The sequence below is a fragment of the Heloderma suspectum genome, chromosome 3, assembly GCF_057233095.1.
Source record: "Heloderma suspectum isolate Gila_16-S chromosome 3, 16-S_ref, whole genome shotgun sequence".
In the NCBI taxonomy this organism is placed as follows: domain Eukaryota; kingdom Metazoa; phylum Chordata; class Lepidosauria; order Squamata; family Helodermatidae; genus Heloderma; species Heloderma suspectum.
This window is the reverse complement of record NC_139460.1, coordinates 97,664,605-97,692,085: the sequence shown is the minus strand read 5'-3', so window position 1 is coordinate 97,692,085 and position 27,481 is coordinate 97,664,605. Positions and strand designations below refer to the sequence as shown.

General features: G+C 41.6%; 1 protein-coding gene across 1 annotated transcript in view; it reads right to left on the bottom strand.

Annotated features, from left to right (window-relative positions):
- The window catches only part of CFAP47 (cilia and flagella associated protein 47), a 410,934-nt gene that overhangs the window by 378,954 nt on the left and 4,499 nt on the right, over window positions 1-27,481 (bottom strand). The window contains exons 3-16 of the mRNA XM_084843965.1: window positions 25,621-25,736; window positions 23,818-23,956; window positions 22,820-23,048; window positions 21,702-21,862; window positions 19,887-20,020; window positions 18,064-18,299; window positions 16,065-16,257; window positions 12,949-13,159; window positions 12,443-12,595; window positions 11,233-11,416; window positions 9,219-9,315; window positions 5,665-5,881; window positions 3,428-3,672; window positions 564-694 (exon numbers count right to left, since the gene is read on the bottom strand). Coding sequence (XP_084700091.1) covers window positions 564-694; window positions 3,428-3,672; window positions 5,665-5,881; window positions 9,219-9,315; window positions 11,233-11,416; window positions 12,443-12,595; window positions 12,949-13,159; window positions 16,065-16,257; window positions 18,064-18,299; window positions 19,887-20,020; window positions 21,702-21,862; window positions 22,820-23,048; window positions 23,818-23,956; window positions 25,621-25,736 — 2,446 coding nt within the window. The remainder of the gene's footprint in view (window positions 1-563; window positions 695-3,427; window positions 3,673-5,664; window positions 5,882-9,218; window positions 9,316-11,232; window positions 11,417-12,442; window positions 12,596-12,948; window positions 13,160-16,064; window positions 16,258-18,063; window positions 18,300-19,886; window positions 20,021-21,701; window positions 21,863-22,819; window positions 23,049-23,817; window positions 23,957-25,620; window positions 25,737-27,481) is intronic.

The window sequence follows — 27,481 nt, the reverse complement described above, 5'->3', positions numbered from 1 at the left end:
ACGAAGGTGTGAAATAGTTACTTCCTAAGGCAATAAAGCAAAGAATGGGGAATTGGAGCTTTGAGATCGCACTTTACAGCACTTAGGGAACTGTGCCATTTCAATTGAGGGGGATCTCTGTAAGTTCTGATGTGGGCATTCAGGGGAGAAGCCTCATTGACCACATTGGGAGTTACCTCTGAGTAGACACTAATCGGTTTGTGCAGGGATGGGAAACACACAGGAAACGCCCCTTGACCGGGGTCACAGTGAAAGGCATACCCCTGGGCAGGGCTAGCATACCCAAGTTAAATGCGGGAGTTGGGGCACGCAGCAACTATACCAGGGGTAACCCAACTTAAGGAAAATAATTGGACTTTAGGCAGTCTCAGGAAATCCAGTTTTTCCCTGATGAGCCTGCTGGATGGCCATGATGTCATATATCCCTAATGACCTCGAAACGCAGCCAACTCAGAGTAAATCACTCATGGAGACACCCCCCAGATTAGTATCATAAGGAAACAGATTTTCCCAAGGCAAACTGGAAAAATCAGTAGCCATATAATGGAATATTACACTATTACCTTTGCAAAACATTTTAGTCTAAGTGTTTTTCCTTGATGCACGCACAAGTCAAATTCTCCTGTTGTTGGAGAGGTAAAACTTGGATGCCAAACCACTTCACATTCTAGATCTTTACATGCTTCTACAACACCTAAATTAATACAAAAAAGGAATAAGAGATTACAGCTGCTAAAAATATAAAGCTTATGGAGGGTGAAAACAATTAGAAAACTGAGCTTAAATTCTTCTCTCCAAGTCTCCAGTTTGTGAATAGATTTTGTTAAGAAATGCTATTGGTGTTTGGGCTACAAAACATAAGAACTAATTACTGTACAAAATAAAAATTTTAATAGGGCTGCAACATTTAGTCGATTGACTTGATTAATCTATCAATCAAACCTCGTCACATTGATTAGGAATAGTGCTCTAACCAGACAATGCCCCAAAGCCAATCTGCTGTAGTTTAAACCGTCCTCTGTCTGATGCATTTTTGTCTGCAGCCAATAAACCTTTACGGGTCTCAGATGTCTCCTTGTCTTTCCTAATGCTAATTATCATCCAGGGGTTGTGACTTTTACCTAGATCACAGCTGGAGAGTGAATGCTTACATCACCTTTGCCTGCATTGCTGCGGTGCCAATCACCATCACCCAGCCAAGTAAACAAAACAACAAAACTCCATCCATACTAGGTGGCTGCTGTGCCTACTTTCCTTTACACAAACCATCCAGTCAACGACATCAGACAAGCCTTTCTGTTTGGGTGCCTTCCATAGCATGTACTTCTTGCCTTTGGAGCTCCTAAAAAGATTGTCACTGAGCACGTTGGAGGAGATGGGAGGGAAGGAAAGTAGGATAACCATATAATCTGCCTAGCAACACAAACTAGATGAGAATTACTATCTGATGTCTGATCACTATCTCATCTAATTGGTTACTGCTCTAAAGAGGTACTGAAAGGTTGCACAATATATGGAAATGGTACAGATACACAGAAATAATAGGTTGGTTGTTAGCCTTTAGATGATCCATAGATGGAGGAAATTCTTTAATCCTGAATACAGAAGAGCGAGTAAATGTTACAGCCCTATATTATGTATGTTGTTTCTTAATGTTCTAAAAACAAGTATGCCTGCAAATAACGGAAGCACAGACTTTTTAAAAATAAAAAATCTCAGTTTTATGCAAATGTAATTAATTCATCAATCAATCACTTAAACAGATCCAATAAGATGTCTTTAAGCCAGTTTGTCACATTAGTAACTGACCCGGTGTGGAATAATAGTTAGCATCACACTAAGACTTGGAAGACCTGGGTTCAAATCCCCAACATGAAGTTCACACAGTGACTTTGAGCCATCACTAGGGATGGCGGAGAATTTCTCCACGAATCTCCGGGAGGCCAAATGCCAATGCATTCGGCCCCCCAAAATTGGTGGGGAAATTCTCCGCCGGCCCCCTGCCCCCCCCCCGGGATGGGACTTACCGTGGCTGAATGTCCCTCTCGGAGGCGGGTCCCGGTGGCAGTTCAGCAGCATTTCGTCGGGGGCGGCGGCCGGTCTCCCGACCGGCTGCCACCGCCGCCATTGCAAAAAAAAAAAGTAAAGTAAAGTTAAAAAAAAAAAAACCACCCGTGATAGGCTACGTAATGATTTACATAGCCTATCACGGCTAGATTTCCAAAGTCAGCCGTGATAGGCTACGTAAATCGTCACGTAGCCTATCACGGGTGACTTTGGGGGGAAAAAAAAAAGCGCGTACGAAATGGTGGCGGCCCATGGGCGCCGCCATTTGCGTTCCTTATTTTGGCACGTCTAGTCTACATAAACATTTACGTAGACTACAGCGAAAATAAGGGAACACTATTTGCGTTGCCCTTATTTTCGCTGTAGTCTACGTAAATCTTTACGTAGATTAGATGTGTCAAAATAAGGAACACAAATGGTGGTCCCCATGGGAGCCGCCATTTGCGTACGCGCTTTTTTTTTTTCAAAGTCACCCGTGATAGACTATGTGACGATTTACATAGCCTATCACGGCTGACTTTGGAAATCTAGCCGTGATAGGCTATGTAAATCATTACGTCGCCTATCACGGGTGTGTGTGTTTTTTGTTTGTTTTTTTTACTTTTTTTTCGCGGCCGGGTAAACGGGGCGCTCCTACCCGGCCTGAATTTCGCCGGCGAGGGATGGGGTGCCTCCCGCCCGGCCTGAATTTCGGCCGGGCGAGGCGGGGCGTCTCCCCCTCCTCGCCTGAACTTCGGGGGGAGAACCGAAGCGCCTCCCTCCCACCGCGAAGCAAGCTTCGAGAACAGGTAAGGGACTTTCGTCCATCCCTAGCCATTACCATCTCTCAGCTTAACATACCTCACAGGATTGTTGTCAGAATAAAATGGATAGAGAGAGAACCATATATGCCACCCTAAGCTCCTTGGAGGAAGGACATGATAAAAAAATGTCATAGATAACTAAAGTAGCTAAGTTACTTGATCAATACAGAGTGGCCCAAAAGTAGGTATACAGTTGTTTAGAATGTTGATGGGAGGGGGAGAGAATTTTCAGTCTTCCAGTACTGCTTTAGAATCCACTTTCTTTGTTCCAGACTCAAGTTCGCCGCCATCATTCACAATATCAGTAAAAAAAATAGCTAAACAACTAAACAATTGTATACCTACTTTTGGGCCACTCTGTATATAATTGATCAAACATCTTGATCAACAAACCTACTCACATCTCTGTGCATTTTCTTTTTGAGGAACAGTGGACCTGTGGCAGATGTGACATTTTCCCTTCAACACTTTAAAATACTAGACTTACTTAAAACATTCTCTCATCACAGATTTCATTATTTGCTCACTGCTTGAAATAGTCTCATAGTATACTTTACCTTTTTCTGGGCATATGGAGAATGCCATTCCTTGATCTGTGATTACAGGCTTCCAGGAGAATTCTGCGGGGTAGTTTTTACGATTGCATAGGGTGACTGTTGCTCTAAATCCATATTCTGCTAAGAAGTTATAGGCAGAATTTAAAGTCAATTCTCTTGTAGATAATTCCAAGGCAACAGGTACTATTTTTGCTACCACTAACACATGTCCAGTGTGATGTCGGTTTACTGAGTACATGAAAGACCTGTAACGTAGAAAAGATTTTCCTCATCACATGCATCATTTCAGTATCACTGATGCAATCTCAAAAATGATAATTCAAACACATTTTCAACAAGTTTAACAAATTGTTTTTAGATATGTTGTCTGTGTTATTTGTTTATATGATTTCATGTAAATGCTTTCTTTTTGTACTTTGTATAATGTGTTTTAATGGTTTTTAATTTTCATTTTACATGGTTCATTTTTGTGAACTGCCCAGAGAGCTTCAGCTATGGGGCGGTATAGAAATGCAATGAATGAATTAATGAATGAATGAATTTTCAAACACTCTGTAAAATACCATGTTAAGACATGACCAAATACTTGCTACATCTTAAAATACTGAGCTTTGAAAATATTGTACTCCTTTGTTCTGGAAGCTAATAGATTAATCTATTTAAAACCCGATTGACTAAAGAAGGTGCCTCAGTTACTGGAGCAGCAGATTATTATTTAAAAAATGCCAACAGGCATACGTAAACTGCAGATCATATCCCCCTTTTCTCTCACATAGGTAGGAGTGCCTCTTCTAAGATAATGCCTGATAAATGCATGCTCATCATCTCTGGATAGTGCTCTGGATAGGAGTGAATGCTCCTTCCTTGTTCTCCTCAGCCTCTCAGTGGCTTTTGATACCATTGACCACGGTATCCTCCTGGACCGCCAGGAGGGGTTGGGCATTGGAGACACCGTATTGCGGTGGTTCCGGTCCTTCCTCTCTGGCAGGTACCAGAAGGTAGCACTGGGAGAGGAGGTTTCAGACCCGTGGCCACTCACTTGTGGGGTGCCACAGGGTTCCATCCTCTCCCCGATGCTATTGAACATCTATGTGAAGCCACTGGGGGCTATCATCAGGAGGTTTGGGATGCGGTGTCATCAATATGCAGATGACACGCAGCTCTACCTCTCGTTCAAATCTTCACCAAGGTTGGCTGTAGAATCCCTGTCCAAATGTCTGGAGACGGGGAGGAATAAGCTGAAGCTGAACCCTGACAAGACCGAGGTACTTTTGGTGGGAGACAAGAGGAGGCTGGGGGATGTTGACCTGGTGTTGAATGGGGTACGGCTACTCTTGAAAGACCAGGTCCGCAGCCTGGGGGTCATTTTGGACTCCCAGCTGTCCATGGAGGCTCAGATGTCAGCTGTGAGCCGGACAGTGCTGTATCAACTCCATCTGATATAGCAGCTGCGCCCCTTCCTTCCCGACCATCTGCTCCCATCAGTAGTACATGCCCTGGTCTCCTCTCGTTTAGACTACTGTAATGTGCTCTATGTGGGGTTACCCTTGAAGACGGTTTGGAAGCTGCAGCTGGTACAGAACACGGCGGCTCGTCTGATTAAAGGCAGCCGCCGGTGAGATCACATCACTCCAGTGCTGAAGGAGTTGCACTGGTTACCAGTTGTTTTCCAGGCCAAATTCAAGGTGTTGGTTTTGACCTTTAAAACCCTATATGGTTCCGGCCCAGCCTATCTTAAGGAGCGCCTCCAGCAACACCAGACAGGCCGCTTAACAAGATCAGCTTCGGATGGCCTTCTCTCTGTCCCATCAGCCAGGACAGCTAGACTGGTGGGGATGAGGGAGAGGGCCTTTTCTGTGGTGGCCCCCACTCTGTGGAACTCCCTCCCTAGGGAACTCTGCCATGCCCCCTCTTTAATGAGCTTCCACCGTTATTAAAAACGTGGTTGTTCAGGCAGGCATTTGGGGTGGGTTAGGGTATTTTAGAAAATGTTTTTATTGTAGAATATTATTGTTTTAAACTGTTTTATTATATGCTTTGTACATTGCCCAGAGTGGCTGGGTGACCAGCCAGATGGGTGATTAATAAATTAAATAAACAAATAAAACAAGTAAATTACTACTGCTTCACAACAAGAGGCATAAGTGTCCCTCCCTCCTAGAGTGCTTTACTCAAAGAATTCTCTTTATTCTAGTAAATATACTGATACCTAGATAGAGTCAAATAAGAAGTCTTACTTCTTAAAGTTTCCCAATTTGTCATTCTCAAAAACAACTGGAATAGAAGTCTTCGTAAATGGTGGCATGACATGAGACAAAGGACTGGTCTGTTGCAGTTCTTCACTCTCGATTTCTACTTGTATCCAGATATGCCTAGGAAGATTATTTATGATATACATTTTTCTGGTAGATGTAGAATGAACACAAACCTCTCCAAAGTCAATAGTGGAGGGACCTGGAAGCAATGGAAATGATATGGTAGTGTTATAAAAGAGGAAAATTCAACTGCAGAATCACAAAATTTGTAGCAATTGACTTAGGGGAGGGAGAGTAAATCACAATAAGCTACCTGACACTATACTGCTACTTGTCCCTCTCCCACCTTAGGGAGGGGGCTTTGTATGCAGACAGGTGAAACAGAAAGAGGTGAGGTGGGAAACTGGTGGTCCTGGCCTCATGTAGGCTGGCTAATGTGCAGTCAGTGTATTATGGCCTTTTAGACTAGAAATCTGACTTCAGAATGTAATTTCTCTTCTGAGTGGCCCTCCCCCCATCCCCCCATCACTACAGTCTGGGATTCCTCAATAACTCAGTAGGGTCAAGTGGGAATTTCACCACCTCTTGTCCCAGACTGAGCACTCTGAAGTGGATGAAAGGGTCTTACGTAGACCAGCCTCTCTGGACAATTTGGCCTGAGACAAATAGGCACCAAAAACCTCTTGGGGCTTTACCTATTAGGGCTCACTGGCTTGCTGGGTAATTCAGCCAGACCTCCCTTAGAATATCTTTGGATGTGCAGATTGGAAATAGCACTAGTGACTTTTCTGGGGCTACTGGGTCCCGCCTTTCTCCAGCTATTACTTCTTTCCTGGTCCTTCGCAAGTATGTGCAAATTAGTCTATATGCAGCCTCATCTTGTCGATTTCCTTTTATATTACCTGCTCCACCTGACTGCTCCCTTTGACAGCTGAAACATACAAGGAAATTGACCAGGCAAGATTACACATATCCGACAGCCATAAGTGCACATTTGCAAAAGACTGAATCATCATCATCAACTATCCTGCCCGCCCCCCCCTTGTACACTTTTGAGGCACCAAAATGTAAAGATTTTTAAAGCTACGGAACAAAAATGGGTAGTGATGAGAGCAGGGAGGGCGCCAGGACAAGGAGACAAGACGGGTTCTGCCACAGAGGCGCCTGAGATATGTGCTGGAGCCAGCTGGAGGACGGTGGTAGAAGGAGGGGAATAACAAGCCATGACAAGCCTGAGTGTCTGTCGGGTATACCATGGGTTGTTCTCAGAACAACCAACTCACCGTGGCTTATTCGCAGGATGGCTTAGCATGATGTGTGAATTCACGCCTTATCTAGGGCCTTAGGAAGCATTAGTAACAACAAAGCTAGCGGAGATGACAGTATTCCAGCTGAGCTATTTAAAATCCTAAAAGATGATGCTGTTAAAGTGCTGCATTCAATATGCCAACAAATCTGGAACACTCAACAGTGGCCACAAGACTGGAAAAGGTCAGTTTACATTCCAATTCCAAAGAAGGGCAACGCCAAAGAGTGTTCAAACTACCGCACAATTGCGCTCATTTCACATGCCAGCAAGGTGATGCTCAAAATCCTACAAGCTAGGCTTCAGCAGTATGCGAACCGAGAACTACCGGAAGTACAAGCGGGGTTTCGAAGAGGCAGAGGAACTAGAGATCAAATCGCCAACATTCGCTGCATCATGGCGAAAGCAAGAGAATTCCAGAAAAACGTCTATTTCTGCTTCATTGACTACGCTAAAGCCTTTGATTGTGTGGATCACAACAAACTGTGGCAAATTCTTAAAGTGATGGGAGTACCAGACCACCTTACCTGTCTCCTGAGAAACCTGTACGAGGGTCAAGAAGCAACAGTCAGAACCAGACATGGAACAACCGAGTGGTTCAAAATTGGGAAAGGAGTATGACAAGGCTGCATATTGTCACCCTACTTATTTAACTTATATGCAGAGTACATCATCAGAAAAGCCGGGTTGGATGAATCAGAGGTCGGAATTAAGATTGCTGGGAGAATTATCAACAACCTCCGATATGCAGACGATACCACCCTAATGGCAGAAAGCGAAGAGGATCTAAAGAGCCTCTTGTTGAGGGTGAAAGAGGAGAGTGCAAAAGCTGGTTTGAAACTCAACATTAAAAAAACGAAGATCATGGCATCTGGCCCCATCCCTTCCTGGCATATAGCACAGTAAGAAGCAGAGACATCACCTTGCTGACAAAGGTCCGTCTAATCAAAGCTATGGTTTTCCCAGTAGTAATGTATGGCTGTGAGAGCTGGACTATAAGGAAGGCTGAGCGCCGAAGAATTGACGCTTTCGAACTGTGGTGCTGGAGAAGACTCTTAGGAGTCCCCTGGACTGCAAGGAGGTCAAATTAGTCAATCCTAAAGGAAATCAACCCTGACTGCTCATTGGAAGGACAGATACTGAAGCTGAAGCTCCAATATTTTGGCCACCTAATGCAAAGAGAAAACTCCCTGGAAAAGACCCTGATGCTGGGAAAGACTGAAGGCAAAAGGAGAAGGGGACGGCAGAGGATGAGATGGCCAGATAGCATCACTGATGCAATGAATATGAACTTGAGCACGCTCCGGGAGAGAGCGCAGGACAGGAAGACCTGGCGTGCTATGGTCCATGGGGTCACGAAGCGTCGGACATGACTGAACGACTGAACAACAACAACAGCAAATTTATTTTTTTAAAAATTAAATGTTTCATACAAAAACAAAAAACAGAAGTTTGGATGAGTAGATAAAAAATACTTCACTAACCAAACATTTAAAATTTAGCAATTTATTCTTCAAGGGAATACTTCTAAATTTTAAGAATCAAACATTCACAAACTTTATACCTGGGCCATTCAGAAGCATTACACTTTTATACCGTGTGAGAAATGAAGAATTATCACAGATAATTATCACAGGTTTTCACAGCAGCTTGGAGAGCAATCCTAATTGCCCCACAGTAGGTGGGCTGAGGAGTGTTAGGAAGAGGTGGAGGAACTCCTCCATCAGTGGAGAATAGCTCTGATAGTTGGGCAGCACATACACTCCGGATAACATCCATGGAAATGCCTGCAGGCACAGAGTACCTCTGGCAGTGTTTCCACCAGCAGTACGGCCCAGTTCAGGTTGTTCTCATGATGTGTTGGGGGGTGGCCTTGGATCTACTGGATCCAAAGCCCCCTCAGTCCTAATACCTGAGGTTTGTGTAGCCATTTTGCTTCCCACTGCTTTCAATGGGACAGTGATTTTAAAAGGCTGAAAACTACTGCAGAGGGCAGAAATGCAAACTGCCCTCTCACCTCCCACCCTGGCCAGAGCAACTGGCAGGGCTCTAGAAGTGGCAGATCCTCCTCCATAAAACTCCCCAACCCACTTGGATTGCCCTATCCATTAATATAAGGTATAGCCTTACCTTACAGCTATATTTATTGTTAAACTAATACATGCTTTTTCTGCAAGCAAAATCAAATGTTTTAAGTAGGAGAAACCTTACCAGCAGGTCAGAACCTTACCAATTAATATTTGATGAAGCTGCTTCGCTGTCAGTATTAAACTACAATCTTCAATCTCTTGTGGAGAAGATGGTACAGGATTAAACCCGTCACTAATCTATAAAAATGTCAAATAGAATAGCTGCATACTACTACCAAATATTCATTCAAATATATAAGCATTGTACACAAGCTATTCACCATCCATAGAGCCTGGGTGAGCAAGTAAAGAGGGAGGGAAGTTTGCAGAAGAAGGCACATTTCAGGAAAATGTAATCTTGGCGCCACTGTCCTTGTTACCAGCAGTGGGCACCAAAAGCCCAAATTCCCCAGGTTTAGGACTCTCTGTAACTCCACCATTAACTATTTTCTTCCATCTCGCCTTTCATTCTGCAGAGCTCTTCTGTTTAGGGATGCATAGGTATCCTGAAGTTCAACTCAAGAAGAATTGCACTTTTGCAGGCACTTGAACTTAGGGCTGCAAAGTTTTAAGACGCTCACAGAGTGCCTGTCTCTGCCGCTCCCCTCCCTACTTGCCAAGGCCTTGCCAACTTACTTATGGCAATAAGAAAAGCAGCAGAGGCAGGAGCGGGCATTCAGCTCCCTGGAGAAGCATCCCTTCCTGCCAAGGAGGGGGCCAGGACCAGTCTTAGCATCTCCAACTGGGAAATGACACTATTTCTGCTGGAGAAAAGTCCCTCCAGGGGTAGATGGACCATCTCCCTGACAGAAACAGATGTGAAGAAACCTGAGCTGCCTTTCCTACCACTGCAAGAAGGTGACTGGGCAGGTGAAAGGGTTGTGGAGGCAGGTACTTGAGGTTCAAGCTAAGCAGGCCCTGCTCATAGCCTGCAAGCAACAAGCTGCCAGCAGGCTGCTCAACTCAAACCTACTCATGAGGAATTGAACAAGCAAGCTTGCCTCTTTCTGCTTCTGCAATACTCTTCCCTAATTAATCCACAAAGACAACTTCATCTTCTCCTTAAGCTCAAACCTGGCTCACTATACATTTACCCATCTGGTCCTTAAGCTAAAACCTGGCTCACTATACATTTACCCATCTGCTCCCACTTAATTCTTCTCTCCCTTATCCTTTTCACACAAATATTGCCTCCCAGCTTCACTGCTGTCCCAGCACTGTTACTTAGATTATAAACCCCAAATAAATAAATAGCACCAAATAAATCCTAATATATACAGCAAAGTGGGGCAATTTTGGACCCCAAGTGAAGTACTTGGGGTTTCATTAGTATTCAAGGAGGATTAATTTAAGATGCGACTAGTGCTGAGGTAAGTAAGTAGAGTAGTTATAGAACTGGGGAATGTATCTTTTGATAAGTTGAAATAGATTAGCCTTATTATAATTTATCTAAATGGTCAAAACAATGCCCTAATCCCTTTTTACCATCTGTGCAGGGGAGGGAGGAGCAAACAGGAAGCTGTGGGGAAGGCAGCACTCACACGCATGACATGTAAATTGGGCAGTGCTTATCCAGGAAAGGCTCTTTTAAAGTTTACAGAATGCCACCAGGGGAGAGTGGAAAAGCAGGGTGTTTCACCGATCAACATGCATAACCTTGCCCAACAGTCTCTTTGAGCAAGCTTTATACAACTAATCCAGACATGGCAGCTGTATTAGGTACCTGGAGGTGGTGGGAACTGAATTTTCCCCAGGGAGACATTCTGTGGATTCAGAGCTGGTAAAAAAGGTATCCCTGCAACAGAAACACTGCAAGCTACCTAAGAGCCTACAACAAAATACGAGCATTTAGCATACAAATAATTTTCATCTGCAGAGGTCCTTAGACAAAAGGAACCTGTAGGTTGATGTGATAACATCTTCAGGCTGCAATCCTACTTTTATGGGACTAAATCCCACTAATTTCAGTGGGGCTTCAGCAAACATGCATAGGATAAGGCTGCAGGTATATCTGAGAGAATAACACAGCAGAGAGGGGTAAGCTATACATTACAAGCCCAACCTGTTTTGAGCAGCCATAAGCAAGTTAGGCCATATTCAAGAATATTAACTTACCTCTTTAGCTACAGATTTAGACTCCATTTCTGCTAACTGCTGACTAGTTAACAGACTACTTCCACTTTCACAAGCAACATCTTCCTCCAATTTCTCTAGTTGTACAACCTTGTCCCTTGGAGATTTCAGCCCTGATGCTGGCTTTAACCCAATATCCACAGGATTATTAAGCATTTCAAACATCCTAGTGGGTGGGAATATGGAGGGTGAAGTTACATTCAGGTAAGTCGCAACGTCACTGTAAAATGTTGAGTAGATATTTGGATTAACAATTCGAATAGATATTTTGATTAACTTAATTCATTAGCAAAAAGGAAAAAAATATTTTCCAAAGCAAATGTCTTTTTAAACCCTAATAGACAATAGTTATTGTCACCCAGTTTTCATTTCTAATTATAAAGCCTATCATGGAACATATTAATGAAGAGTCTCTTCTTCAAATGACTTGGGCCATACATATCCCAAAGATAGCTTTCTCCTTTATGTTCACTGTGATATTGAAGGTAACATCATCTTCTTAACTATATGCACATAGTTAACATCATCCTCTTAACTATATCATCTGTGCACCATGTGCTTACAATGTGAGCTCATAACGAGGCTAAGGCTGTTCCACCCCTGTGGAACTTTTTTCTCATGAAAACTGGCCAACCCAAGAATTTAAATGCTGTCAGGCTTTCCTGTTTAAAACCCATATCTAGACTGATGGGCAAAGGATTTCCTGCCTTCAAAATATCAGGATGCAGTTTTGTGAGTCATCTGGAAGCCTGAGGTCTGCATGATGCTGACCATTTCCAAAGAAATGGAAGGAAATTCCTTCACTGCATAATGGAGAGTTCTGACTCACCTGAAATCTTAGTTTTAAAGTATTTATTGGGCTGATGGGGTTATGTGAATGGGCTTTCCCCTTCTCTGAGGAATAGACACCAGACAAGTCAAATCATTTAGTTAGCACTTCTGGTCACAGCTGATAACCAAGGAACACACACACACACACACACAGTAAGATCTGAATTTCTGAATGTCACCCATGTAGGCTTCGTTGTCCTCAGACCCATTCAGGTACACAAGATTACTCTCAACAGTTTAGGCACATTAGCCATACTAGGATATGTAGGTCTTTTTAAAAGTGGAAAATAAACAATGAACATCTAGCTGAGAAATGTCTGAGCACTATAGCATTTGAGCAGTTTATTTGGACGCAGTTTACCGAGCAGCTTTTTTATGCAAACGTTGCTGTCTTAAACTTCGGATGTAGCCTGCATAGTAATCTTTATTTGCTTGTTTTTCCATTTCTTCGTATACAGTGTAAGAAAACTCTGGATCCACATAACAGTATCTGGCAACCTTTGTGAAAATAGTCCTAGATAAGTGAAATGAAATGCAGCTTCATTAGTACATCAACAATTTAAATATGCACTCAATACAGAAGACCTTACTGCTTTTGCTATATAAATGTTTTATTTATACCTCCATTATTCAACTGATCGTTACCACATTTGACCTTGTAGAGACAACCATAACACAGAATAGCTACAATCTGATTTGAAAAAAGGAAAATATTAGGAAAACATCTTTCTACAAGTAAAATAATTTACATCCTAATGCAGATTTATGATATAAATATTCTCTGTGATGAAACATTAGAGTACCAAATAAAATATTTAACATTATACCCAATTTATTTTTCTAAATCATTACTACTTGTATTACTACCTGTAATCCTTATGCAATTCAGCAGGTCTTATGCTGGCTGGACGATCATTAGGAAGAGCTACTATTGCATTGCTCAAATTCCTATTAATCCGGTGGGCATGAATTTGTGTCTGATCTGATTTAAGCAGTGTTACTGGGGCTACATCACTGTCTTGGTCGACCTTGTTAGCTACAAATACTCCAATTGCATTGGAAATCATTGGTGCTAAACCTTGGTTAGGATTTAAATAAAAAATAAATTACATGGCTGTCGCAAACAGAAAATAAATACTATCATTTATTCCTCCAAATTATAGAATACTTGATTTTTAACAAATACACACACACACACACTTCATACTGCAAGAAGTAATTTTTTTTTTCAGAAAAAGGAGAGAAACTCAAAACTAAATTTCCAGATTTTCTCTATGTATAAAATGTATCCAGGCTTGGTGAAATCAGATGGGAGAGCAAACAAAATAAAAACCAAGAATAAACAAAACAAATCCTCCAAATTACTGGGCAACAAGTATTATAGAAACTCTAGATAAAAACAAATATACCAGTTATTGCTACAAGATCTGCTTTATATTTTGTTTGTAATATATTACATATTTTGCAATGTGTTACACAGTTTATTCATAATATGTTGCCTCACTTTTTACCCCCCAAATGGGGCCAAATCCACAAAGACAGACATAAAGACAGAAACAAAATTTATTTCATTAAACAATACTATATAAAAGTATACCAATTTCCATAACTATCAAATTACTACAGCCACTATAAAACAAAGCTATCAATGCACTCAAAGACATGTTGAAGCAAACAGGCCTTCACTTTCTTTCTAAACCAGCTAGTCATTCAGATACTAATTTTAATGAATCTCCACTGCTCAGGTTCCTGACAAAAATATCAAAAACAAAGTCCCACATAACATAAAGACCCAGTTCACACGATCCAACAACCCAAGGTTTGTTAACTATGGGCTGTATGTGAGTACATGGGAGTGAGCTGGCTCCCATCTTTTTGCTTCCTTCCAATTTCAGTGAACAAGCCAAGAATGCACATTCCTGGGTTGTTTCAACCCAGAAACTCTGGGTTGTTTAGAGGTCAAATAACCCAGAATTGACCCATAGTTTGTTGTAGGGTTAACTCTGGGTTATTTAACTCCTAAACAACCCAGACTTTCTGGTTTCACACATCACAAAACAACCCAGGAACAAGGTCATTAATTGAAAGTGGAAATGGCGAGCAGGCAGGAGGCAACACACTCACCAGCGCCTGCACACCCCCACCAATTCCTTGGTTAAACAACCCAAGAATTGGCTGTTACTTGCAAACTGGGTGTATCCCAGTGTGTATCCCAAAACTACATCTATATTCAAATATATTCCACTACAGAATCTGTTTTTCCACCACAAAACACTAAGCATTTAGGGCTGAATGTTAATTCTCCTCCAGCCACATATAATGAATAATAGTACTGTTAACCTTTATAGCAAAAACAACCTGTGGAAGTAAAGAGTTTAATCACAGCTGCACACATGTTAAAGCACATGAAACTTGCATAGTAATCTAAATGTTTTATCAAAACTGAGTACAGTATTCCATCTGCTTTGCATTGGCTGGGATTTTTTACTATCTTTTGTGGAACCCACCAGAACCCACAAACTGCTATTTGAAAGCCTCTACACACCCAAGCTCAAGAAAGGGTCCGATAATTAGGCATAAGAGCCTTTCTAATAGAAAATTAGCATGCATGTCTCAGTCACTTGTCTCCTTTGGAAAGCCCTAATGCCTAATTGCAAAACTACTTTTTGATCTCTGGCATTCAAATAGCAGTTTGGGGCTTCAAGGGAGACAGCCTTAAAAATAGCTCAGAAAAAGGCGGGTGCACATATGGAATATGCACATGCATCCCTTTGAATTGCAGCCAAAGGTTTACATTTTCAAAAAAGGATCTCCTGCATGTTCTACCAGCACTGGCTGTTTTCTATTCCATAACAGATAATTCGGACAAATTGTTAAGTCCGTAAAACCAGCAGAATAATATATCTGGCCCAGTGACTGTTGGCTTGAATTCCCTGTTACAACACCAACATATAGAGTTGGCAAATCACCCTTTGCAGGAAAAACTCACTTAATCTTAGAAAAAAAACAAATAGGGATTATTCCCATAGATGAAGCCCCAGCTTAATTTATGTGAGCAGAATCGAAGCTGACAGCATACCTCACCATGAGTGAGCTGCTAGCCCCAATTCTGCTCTCACACACCCTACCCATCAGCTCATCCTGGTCCCCATCTAGGGGGGCCAGATGGCACAGAAGAAAGTGGCTCCTTGGAAGACAGGCACACTGCGCCTTTCCTCTGCACATTTTTCCAAAGCAGGAGACACTAACAGTGCAGTTAGTATGCTGCTCATGCCTCTTACCCTCTTATTGGGTTCCCGCCAAAATTCCTCAGCTATAGAAGCTTCCCGAATTGAGGCTCCACGCAGGTGCAGAGCCTGCATGTGTGATGCACAGGGACTATGAAGAACTACATGTTCCATGGCAGAAAAATGACACTGGATGAAGACCATGGGAATTGTAGTTCAACCCCTGTGATCTCACGTAGAAAGCAACACTAGCAGTATGGCAGCGCTGCGTCTCCCATTTAGAAAAAAAAGCTGGGGAAAATAGATACACCAGCACCACTGAAGCCACCATCTATTGCCCATCCTTGCTCCCAAGGTAAGTTTTTTCACCTGGGGGAACTGGGCTGGTGGGCAGGCAGGTGGGTATGCAGGCAACTGGACTCGGGCGAGGGGAAATCGGTGGCCTTCAAGTGGCCCAATTGAACATCAAAACCCACTCTCCACAGATTGTGATGTTCTACGGGATTGTTCAATTGGCTCCAATTCATTTTCAAGGTAAGCACAAACGGTTCACCTATCCCTAACCACACTGTGGTGAAGTAAGTATACTTATGTCAATGAGGTGTCATAGCATTTAATTCAAGCCCTAGCTCTATCACTTCAGTTCTTTTCTAATGTCTATCTGAATTCTCCCTCAAAAGAACTGAAATATTAGAAATGATATTAGAAATATCATTTCGAACTCATTAAAATCTTAGTCTCTTCTTCTTAACATACCAGGGTTGGTTTTCAGCACAACTTTATTGGTTACAGATTTGCACAGGCCAGAAAAAATTAATTGTATTTGATAAAAAGGTTTCATCTTCAGAGTTGGTAAGCGATCTTTCTTTGCCACTGGACCAATGATATCTACCAGCTGCTTCACTTTAAAGGTTCCTATGTGACGAGGAACAAATGAGAATACCACATCCTAAAGACAAAAACAGATACGCATTAAGTCTTTTCAGGAAAGGAAAAGGAAGGCTCTTACAGTTTTTGTTTTGTTGCTTTTCTTTAAGCGTTACATGTTTGATCTTGTTTCTTTAAAGTCTCAGCCTGTAAAATCCCTAGCTTTCAAATGACTTTTATTTCACACATTTTAAAAGGTGAAAATTTCTAAAGTTTCTAACTGAGTGATGTGGCAAAGTGGAGTTATACTTTCTCATCCTACTGTTCAGCTTCACAGTCTGCTAAGTGCTGTATAAAATATTCATTTTATTTATTGCATTTATATCCCAACTTTTTTCCTCTTGCAAGGAACCCAAGGCAGCTTACATTATCCTCTTCCTCTCCGTTGTACCCTCACAACAACAACCCTGTGAGGTAGGCTGGGCTGAGAGTCTGTGATGGGCCCAAAGTCACCCAGTGAGCTTCCATGGCCAAGTGGGGACTAGAACCAGGATCTCCCAGCTCCCAGTCTGTCACTCTCACCACTACACCACCCTGGCTCTCTCATATTGAACAGACATAGTTGCTTACAATTTATATTAAATGTATAAACAGGTGATAGGAGGCTGAGGCAACAGAGCCAATCATTACTAAGAAGTAGACAAATGAGACAGCAAAGATTTAAATGGCAGTGGGACAAGTAGCATGTGTTGTTTAGATGGTTCAGTAAAAGCTTTCTACAAAGGCGAGTTCTGGCAAGAGACTCAAAAATGGAGATGTTTTGGAGATAAGGAACAGCAAGGAAGAAACCATCAAGGTAAGAGCGACTGGTAGTAGATTAGCTGGACAGAACACCGCCTTGAGTTTTTCACTAAAAGGCAGTATAGAAATACTTTTAATTAATAAATATATAAACTAGAGGGGGAAGAGGAAGTAAGGGAAGATACAGGCAGAAGTGTACAGCTTTAGAAGGAAGTAGAAGCTTGAAGTTGATGTAAAGCCTGGCAAGGGACTCAACGTAAGGTGAGGACTAATGTCCATTACATAGGAGAGAATATGGAGTTATAGTGGAAGCATTCTGAATAGAGTAATGGGCAGCTACAGAAGAATGGATGGCCAGCACGTAACTACAGTAGTTTAGCTAGAGAGGGGGAAACAGAAAAAGGTTTTAGTACTAAGCACACAAGAGAAAGGTACGTCCTGGGGATGCTGGAAAAGATGAAGTAACTGTAATTTGCATCTGGATCATAGGAAGCTGTCTTATGCAGAGTCAGACCAGTAGTCCATCTAGCTCAGTAGTGACTATCAGTTGTCTGGCAGCAAATCCCCAGGTTCCAGACAGGGCTTTTTCCCAATCCTAACTAGAGATACTAAGGACTGAACCTGGGCCCTTTTGCATGCAAAGCATGTGCTCTACCACTGAGCTGTGGTCTTACTCCTTTGATGTGGGAAGAGAAAGAAAAGGAAGAAGCAAAGATGACTAAAGTTTCATGCAGCTGAGACAGAGGAGATAACTGTCTCACAATAACAAGGGGGTGGAGGGGAAAGGGAAGTTAATGTTAAGAGTCTGCTTTCATAATATGCAACTTGCAGACATCAATTACACACATGATCTTTGCACAGTGAGAACCATAATGTAAAGTATACACCAAAACATATGAGTCTGTCTTGCTTTAAAACCAAGTTCTGATTTTTGGTTTTAAATGACAACATTGATTTATGCCAACATTTTTACTAATACTGCTTTAAATCATGTTAAATTTATGTTATTGTACAACACAATGCATCATAACTTAAAGTTCTTTGAAACTTAAGTACACACATAGTATGAAAGAAAAATATGCAGTACCTGTGTAGATTTTGCTTTTATGTTTCCCTTTTCAGGACAAATATTATAATGTGCAATCTTATGAAAAACATAAGATACTGGAAGAATATCACATTGATTTTTGAGTGAGCAAATTAAATCTGTATGTTCACCCATGAAACACTCCCTAAAATTAACAACTGGTCCTGGGATGAATCTCAACATGACCGGAAGCCCTGAGCCTGTCAAACCCAGCTCAACCTGATGGGGATTATTCTCTGTGAAAGAAATTGAGAGAAAAGGATGTGCTATCATATGCTGTGAGAAGACTGACCATATAAAAACCAAGATAAATTATGCATAGTAGAAGACAGTCTTCATACAATTTGCCCTCCTTTTCCAATAAATACTGGACCAATATAAATTATTACTTATACACATAGTACATTCATATATAAATGTATATAGCCTGCTACCTTTTGAGGCAGGTAACAACACCTCATACCTGCACATAAGACACCAATTAGATTTTTTAATGCAACAAAAAATACAGTCCATTCCAGTGTTCCAGTTTCAAAGTTGTGCTAGCATAAATGGTAATCATTACATCTAAATCAGATAAAAATGCTTGGAAGCCCAAGTTGTGGCACTGGATAGCAATACCCTTTAGCTCCCAAGGTGCTCCTATCTAGAACCACAATTTGGGCTTCCCAGGAGAGTGATGAATACAGGGACCACCCCATGGCTGCAAAGTAAATGACCGAGGCAAGTCACGCCATCAACAAAAGGTATCCCCCTACACCCCAGAACACACCTTGAAATCACAAAGCCTAAAATGGAAAAGAGATCCTTCCCTAGCTTCCAGTAAGCTACAGCAGCTATTTTATAGGATGAGAGATTTCACCAGACAGATGTGGGCATCTATACTCCATTCACATAGAGCATTTTCCTTCACAGTACAAAAGGGAACACAGGGAAACACAGAACCCCAGGAATGAAGGCTTTGGATCTTTATTAAAGCATATTAGCCTACTAATAGTATGCTAAGAGACTTGTGCATATGGTAAGCATTCTTAGGCCACCACTACAACTTCGGATGAAGTAGAGATATTTTGCTTAGAGACAACCCCTTGGTGATGAAATACATACTCAAAGACAGGGGCACAAAGGGGCTCTCTCAGTGGTAATTTTACAGGGTTTTGCAGTATTTTGTACAAGCATAAAGTATCAGATGAAGTGTTACTTTGTATATGTATTTGTGGTTGAAATGGGCCTTCAAGAAATTCCACAGACTGCAATAATCATAAAAATTACCTAAATACACATGGTTTTTGTGGGAAATTAAACTATGTCAATAACCTCAAAGTGTGTTATTTGAACCTTCAAATTGCAGTGAGAGGTGAACATTTTCCTGTTACTTAGAGATGTTCATAATACAGATTTGAGAGAGAGAGAGAGAGAGAGAGAGAGAATCCAGTACTGCCACTGTGCTCCCACTTGATCTACTGCACTAGCAGGACCTCTGCTTGAGCAACAGAAAGCTAGCAGTTCAAAAAGCAACCGTGGAAACAAGTGGAAACACTCATTTCTGGATTGGGACAGTCAGCAGAACTTCCTTCTGCAAGCTCCACTGATCCAAAAGTAAGCATTTCCACTTGTTTTCAGCTCCTCTTGGAACTGCTAGTTTCCTGTTATGCTAGTGGCGGGTCCTGCTAATACGCGGGAAGGACTGGATACTGCCCATTTTGTATGTGTGTGCGCACGCACGTACACACACACAAACGCATGTATGTGTATGTATAATGGAGAGGAAAAAGTGCAGTTCTAATTTCTTTACATTTATTTCATATTTACCAGTACCATACCGTTGGTGGGTATGTCATCACCAGTCACATTTTGCAAGAAGTCATTTTTACTTCCTACAGCTTCAAACCTCAGAAAAAGAACATAATCTTGTCTTGGTGAGGGGTTTTCAAGGTCTCTGTCCCTTTTCAGCTGCCTGTAAAATTCACAATTAAATTTATATTCGTATGGGAGGGAAATACCATAATTAGGTATGCTATTAGGGTCTAACAAGTATAACAGAACAATTAGAACAGCAAACACCGTAATTTTTGAGAAGCAAAGGCTGTAAATTCAACTAATCCAAAATTAGAAAATGCATCATAATTGTAGACCACATATGGCTGTTTCTACTAGGTCAGTACCTCATTCACTGTGCAGGATAATGAATACTTCAGGTCTTTCTTGACTTACTTGTCACTACGTTACTTTCCCTCCAGAAAGTTCCCAATATATCAGCCAAATATTTATTAGTTTATTATTTATTAAAAAAAATTATTGGCTGCCTTTCAGGGCAGGAACCCTTCCAAGACAGTGTACAACTGTGTACAACAATAAAACACATAATCAAAACTGATGCAGTAATAAAAACAGTAAGAACACTGAAAAACAGCAACAGCACAGTCTAAAAAACAACAAACACCAGCATAAAACAAAACTTTCAACTGCTCTGTATATTTAAGAATATAACTGAACATGTATTCTTAAATATACAGAGCAGCCCCACCCCTTTTCATAACCCTAGGGAGCAATCCTATCTGGATTGATGGTCATCTCCGAGCCCGGGGGCAACCACCTATCCACTGCAGGGTGGGAGGAGTGGTGAGGAATGATCTCCTCTCCACTCCCGCCACCCTGCTTTCACAGCTAGACGACAATTTCAGCTGTCTAGCTGCAGGACCTCAGAGCGCACGAAGCAGCGGCTGGACGATACATAGGATGTACCAGCATTTTTTACCTCCCCGCCCCAGCACGCCCCCAGGAATGCCCCGTTTTCCCCCACTCCACACTGCTCTTCCGAGCACGGAGAGTGGGGCCTATCCGCGCTGCCTACGAGGCAGCGCAGGAGGGGGTGGAGGTCGGTTCTCCAGGAACCAACCTATCCTATGGCCATCTAGCTGCTAACTTGCAGCTATAGGATTGCGCCTCTAGTTGATGTGTCCCCAATTAATGCTAGCCACTGCTATCACAAGCCTTGAGACTGGATAGCCTCCAACACCTTTATTGCATCAGCCATAGTACTGAGGTATACCTTTATTTCAGTTATCTGGCCTCAGCCAGGTAACTGAAGGAAGCAGTGATTCGTGTCCAAACAGGGTGCTTCTTTTTCTTCCCTCCCACTATGACTGGGAGATGAATGCTCCCTATTGTCTTTTGAAAACAGAATTGTTGCCTATAACCATGAGATCAGGTAGCCAAAACAAGTTAATTACAAAGGTTAATTTTAGGAGCTATTTTACAGTTACTTTTTTACAACTATTATGAAGACCTGGTTTGGATGACACAGCACGGCTCGTCATGGGTTATTTAACCTATGATGAGCGGGTGCCACTTTGCATATCTGACATCTCCCCCCTCCCTTTGGGGTTGTCGTGTTGTGTGAACTGGCAAGCATGGGCAATGCAGGGGTTAAACAACCCTCGCCAGGTTTGCACAACAACCCCTAAGTGGAGGTTGGCTATGCAAAATAGCTGCACACATGTTGTGCGGACCAGCCCAATGAATCCTGTATCAAGGGGAAAGGAGTATATTGAATCTTTAAAGTCAATTCCTAATAGTTTTTTTTTTCATTTTTTATTACACTGATCACTGTAGCTAAGTTCACACTGCATGCTTACTTTGGACTGAAGCAAAGAGTAACCACAATTTTTTGATAAGGCTGTAGTGTTCCTTCATTAGGAATGCAGGCAATCAGAGTGGAAACATCTACTCCTGATTTTCCATCGGTGTAGTGCAAATCTCTTAAAACAGCATCTGTACTCTTCTGAATATCGGTACCCTATAAAAAATATGAGATTTAAAATATACTAGGAGTCACTCAGTTATCCATGTTGATCTTTCACACAGAAAAGACAAAAACATAAAAAGCAAACACATAATGAATGCTAGGATTATGTTCCATATGAAAACAATAAATATGGGATAAGACAGAGCTCAGTGCTGAGAGAGTGGCTAAGTAACTGCGATACAAAATTGGAGGAAACTTGCCCCTACAACTAAGTCCCATCAACTCTTGTGTTTATTACTTTTAGATGTGGCTAGTATAACATACCTATCATAAAAAAACAAGAACTTTTCACAGTATACACTAGCTGACTAGCATATGTCCATTGTTATGACAAGCAGAGTATATGTGGAGGGAAGGCCCATACACTGTGGGAACCCTGGGGGGCGTGTAACGTGTGCCCTGTGTACAGAGTTGCATGGCAGCGTGGAGGAATTGAAGACATGACTCCAATAGAGCCCTTGCTGGCAGATGCCAAGCCACTCAGTATCATAGTGATGGGCAGGTTTTGCTTTCACCATAATATTGTGCCCAAGTGCAAAGCTTTATTTTTTTCCCTCAGGAGTGGATGACAGCCATTCATTTTTGAGGGAATGAATAGAGAGACACCACTGGGGATGAATAAAAAGACACTCATAGACACTGTTGAGGTGAGGACTAGATCTACCCCTGGGGACCTCAGTGTCTGGAGTAGGGAATAGATTTCAAGCCTCCACTCTAAACTGAGTTCCAAAATACAGCCAACCCAAATCTGCCATGCAGCTTTTGTTCCTTGCTCATATTAGAATACGAGAATGCTGAGAGCTGGCATATAGTAATAAAAGAAAAAGTACAAACATTCCTTTTCTCTTGAACTAGCCTCCAACTATGCCACACATGAGGAAAGGAAACCCTGCTGGAAAACAGACAGACATTGGGAAGCAGGACTAAAGTCAAGGGAGGTTTTCTTACCATCTCTGCGCCGACAGCATTATCCTGCAGGACTGCCACCCAGTCCGTAGACTCTGGACTTTTATTGTGAAGAATAACTTCTTCGGTCTTTGAGGTTCCAAAATAGACACATCCAAAATTAACACATTGTATTGTGTCTGAATGAGGCACGCCTAAAACCTCAAGCATTTGTTCCACTATATTAGCTTTGATCATTATCTCAGTACGGGGCCGCCCCTGCAATTCCACACTTTGGGTAAGAGTAATAGGTAGGAAGAAACAGAGGGAGAAATATGCACAGATAAGATGTATGTTATGATAATATAGTAATCTTATGGAACTCAGTATTTTATTACAGCATTTAAGTAATACACATATTTATGGTTGAAACTTACAAAAGTTGCCTATTCCTAACTTTCCACAACAAGGGTGAAATGCAGAGATTATTATAGGACACAACACCAATGGTGGAACCTGGCTATGTCTTAAATATATTTGTCACATTTACAGCTTCAGTGCGTCCTATCAGAGTAGATGGTGATCTCAATGTCACATAAGATTCTGGGCAGAAGGAAGAGTTATGAATGTACTTATTCCTTATACCCAATTTGTAACAATAAGGGGTACACCAACCTCCAAAAAGGGTTTTCACTGAGAGAGTTGGGGTTTTGCTAGCTACCAACTACATGAATGAAAGTCATCGGATATTGCAACCCCTAACTGACTTCAGCCAAGAGAGTTATATAAACAGAGTAATTAACTCCTTTGGATAGGCAATTGAGCCATATAAATGAAAACATTCTGCTCTCCAGTACAGCTTGATCTTCTTGCATAGGTTGTAACTGGGGCTGGCAATATTTCCATATATCTGACTGACATAATATCCGAGTATAATGAGACTGGAGAGCACTGTAAACTGTAAAGCACACTCTTACTTAGAACTAGGTAGAGATCATGAGAGTAAAATCAAAAAGCAATCCAAACAAGAGAAGACTTCAGCTTAAAAGCATTACACTTACATGGCTGATTCATTCATTTTTCTGGGAACATCAGTACAGATCTCTATTTTAACAGACTGTGCTGTTTGAGGTTCCACCACCCCATTGCTTGGTGATATAACAATAGCAACACTTCCTCTATATTCTATGTCAAATGTACCTAAAAATATAAAGATGTTATGTACCACATATAAAAATGACATATCCAAAACCTCCTCCCAATCCAACACAGGGTAGCCTGGTCTACACCAACATGGATCCCACAGACAGCACAACAGGCAAAAAAGATGCACAACACCTCTCTAAGGGTTCCTGCCATCCACAGGTCCTCCTCTCCACCTGTCTTCTCATAATGATGGATATTTTGCTATTACATCAGGACAATGACTAACACAAGAGAAATAGAGTTCTTTCCAGAGAAGATGCCATTCTAAACATAGGACAAGCAGACCTTTATTGCAATGAAGCTTACCTAAACAAAACTCAGAACTGCCAGAATTTTATAAGTAAATTTTTTTCCAGATTGGTCACAAAAAAGAATTTAGAGTAGCTCTCAAAAGACAAAATTCTAGTGGCCGGGCAGGGCCATGTGCTTACAAGTCCTCTGCTACCAAGCAGAACATCCACACATGACCCCAGGCCAGATAAACCTAACGCAACCTAGCCTCCAGCTTTGTCATAAGGGCAAAGCAAGAACTAAAAATCAATTGAATCCGTTTGTTTTTCATATGTTTTATGTATTTTTGTCATTATGTAAGCTGCCTTGTGAAGGCTGTGCCATAAAAGGCAACCTAAGAGTTTATAAATAAATGCCCAAGTCATGCAGTATAACCATTTATAACCATAGAAATGCAGTATATTATGAAGTAATTAAGTGTATCTAGAAGACTGACCTTATTTTAAAGATGAAAAACAGTAAGACTGAGACGAGCAGTGAATCCCATGGCTGACAATACAAAACCATGGAAAGCAGATATATCAAGAAGGGAGCCAACTTACAGACTACAAATCACAATAAGAAAGCCCAAAACAATGGCCATACATGCCCCATGGAAGGAGTGATTTAAATTTTGCACAGTGGTGTATGAACACATACCTGCTTCTGGGTCTTCCCTGCCCCAATATGCGTGTGTACACAATGACAAGATCCAAATTTTTTAAAGGTAATGAATTAAAAAAAGAAGGCAAGAAAAACAACTTTTACTTCCCTTGCCTAGAATTGTGTGAAACCAGGCAGGTCAGTAGTTTTCCAGGCAATTGACAAGCCTAGTGTGGAGAGCCCGACAACTGAGAGACAAATAGGATTTTCAGGGTCTATAGTAATTAGGAAACCTATCTACATTCTGTCTCGGTTCAGATGTTCAGATGATATGCGCAAGCTGTGTATACCTAAAAGCAAACCCTTTGCTGATGCATTGCTCTACCCTTCATGTGACCGATGAAACAAACCAGGAAGCTGTAGTTAACCATAGTTTCCCATTATGTGTGAACAAGAAACTATGGTGAATGGCTTCCAAACAAACCAGGATGCAGAAGCCAACTTTAAAGAGTTTAAAATTGGATTCAGAATCCGACCTTGTTTGGAAGTCATTAACTATATTTTCTCATTATGTGTGAACCAGGAACTAATATCAACTACAGCTTCCTGACTTCTATGCTCCCTCACATGAAGAAAGGAGCAAAGCAGCAGCAAAGGAGCTGCATACAGATGCACAGAGCTCATGCATGTCCTGGCTTAATTAGCCAGGAGTTGATTATCTGAACCAGGCCATCAATGTAAAAGAAAATGAACTTGGTATAATTACCTACATAGAAAATATTTACCTGGAGATGATCCACAGTTAGTAATTCTAATCTCTGTATTAATTACTTTGCTGTTTGCAATCACTGTGCCAAAATTTATCTCAGGTTCAATTTCTAGGCAGCAGCATGGGATTAATCTGCAAAAAAATGTACTCTCATTGGTTTTATGGCATTACCTTATTAGTTTTATTTTTTTTATAAATGTTTTAGATAAAAGAACTGTTTTCCTCCCATTGTTCAACAAACATTCAATTTAATTATGTAACCTAATTTGGCAGTAACATCTGCAGATGGAAGAGACTTAAAATGTCACTGTGTTTTCTTAACTATGGTAACTTAAGACAACTTCATCACATTGGATTTATTCATGATAGACTGCAACTACTTCTTTAATTAGTTTGAAATTCTTTGATGGGTCAAAAATAAATTATTTAAATAGATCTGGTTTGTTGTTGTTCAGTCGTTCAGTCGTCCGACTCTTCGTGACCCCATGGACCAGAGCACGCCAGGACTTCCTGTCCTCCGCTCTCTCCCGGAGCGTGCTCAAGTTCATATTCATTGCATCGGTGATGCTATCTAGCCATCTCATCCTCTGCCGTCCCCTTCTCCTTTTGCCTTCAATCTTTCCCAGCATTAGGGTCTTTTCCAGGGAGTTTTCTCTTTGCATTAGGTGGCCAAAATATTTGAGCTTCAGCTTCAGTATCTGTCCTTCCAATGAGCACTCAGGGTTGATTTCCTTTAGGATGGACTGATTTGACCTCTTTGCAGTCCAGGGGACTCGAAAGAGTCTTCTCCAGCACCACAGTTTGAAAGCATTAATTCTTCGGCGCTCAGCCTTCCTTATAGTCCAGCTCTCACAGCTATACGTTACTACTGGGAAAACCATAGCTTTGATTAGACGGACCTTTTGTCGGCAAGGTGATGTCTCTGCTTCTTACTATGCTGTCTAGGTTTGCCATAGCTTTCCTCCCAAGGAGCAAGCGTCTTTTAATTTCATGGCTACAGTCACCGTCTGCGGTGATCTTGGAGCCCAAGAAAGTAAAATCTGTCACTGCTTCCATTTCTTCCCCTTCTATATGCCAGGAAGTGATGGGGCCAGATGCCATGATCTTAGTTTTTTTAATGTTGAGTTTCAAACCAGCTTTTGCCCTCTCCACTTTCACCCTCAACAAGGGGCTCTTTAGATCCTCTTCGCTTTCTGCCATTAGGGTGGTATCGTCTGCGTATCTGAGGTTGTTGATAATTCTCCCGGCAATCTTAATTCCGACCTGTGATTCATCCAACCCGGAGTTTCTCATGATGTACTCTGCATATAAGTTAAATAAGCAGGGCGACAATATACAGCCTTGTCGTACTCCTTTCCCAATTTTGAACCAATCGGTTGTTCCATGTCTGGTTCTTACTGTTGCTTCTTGACCCTCGTACAGGATTCTCAGGAGACAGGTAAGGTGGTCTGGTACTCCCATCCCAGAATTTGCCAGAGTTTGTTGTGATCCACACAATCAAAGGCTTTAGTGTAGTCAATGAAGCAGAAATAGATGTTTTTCTGGAATTCTCTTGCTTTCTCCATGATCCAGCGAATGTTGGCAATTTGATCTCTAGTTCCTCTGCCTCTTCGAAACCCAGCTTGTACTTCTGGTAGTTCTCAGTTCACATACTGCTGAAGCCTAGCTTGTAGGATTTTGAGCATAACCTTGCTGGTGTGTGAAATGAGCGCAATTGTACGGTAGTTTGAACACACTTTGGCATTGCCCTTCTTTGGAAATGGAATGTAAACTGAACTTTTCCAGTCTTGTGGCCACTGCTGAGTGTTCCAAATGTGTTGGCATATTGAGTGCAGCACTTTAACAGCATCATCTTTTAGGATTTTAAACAGCTCAGC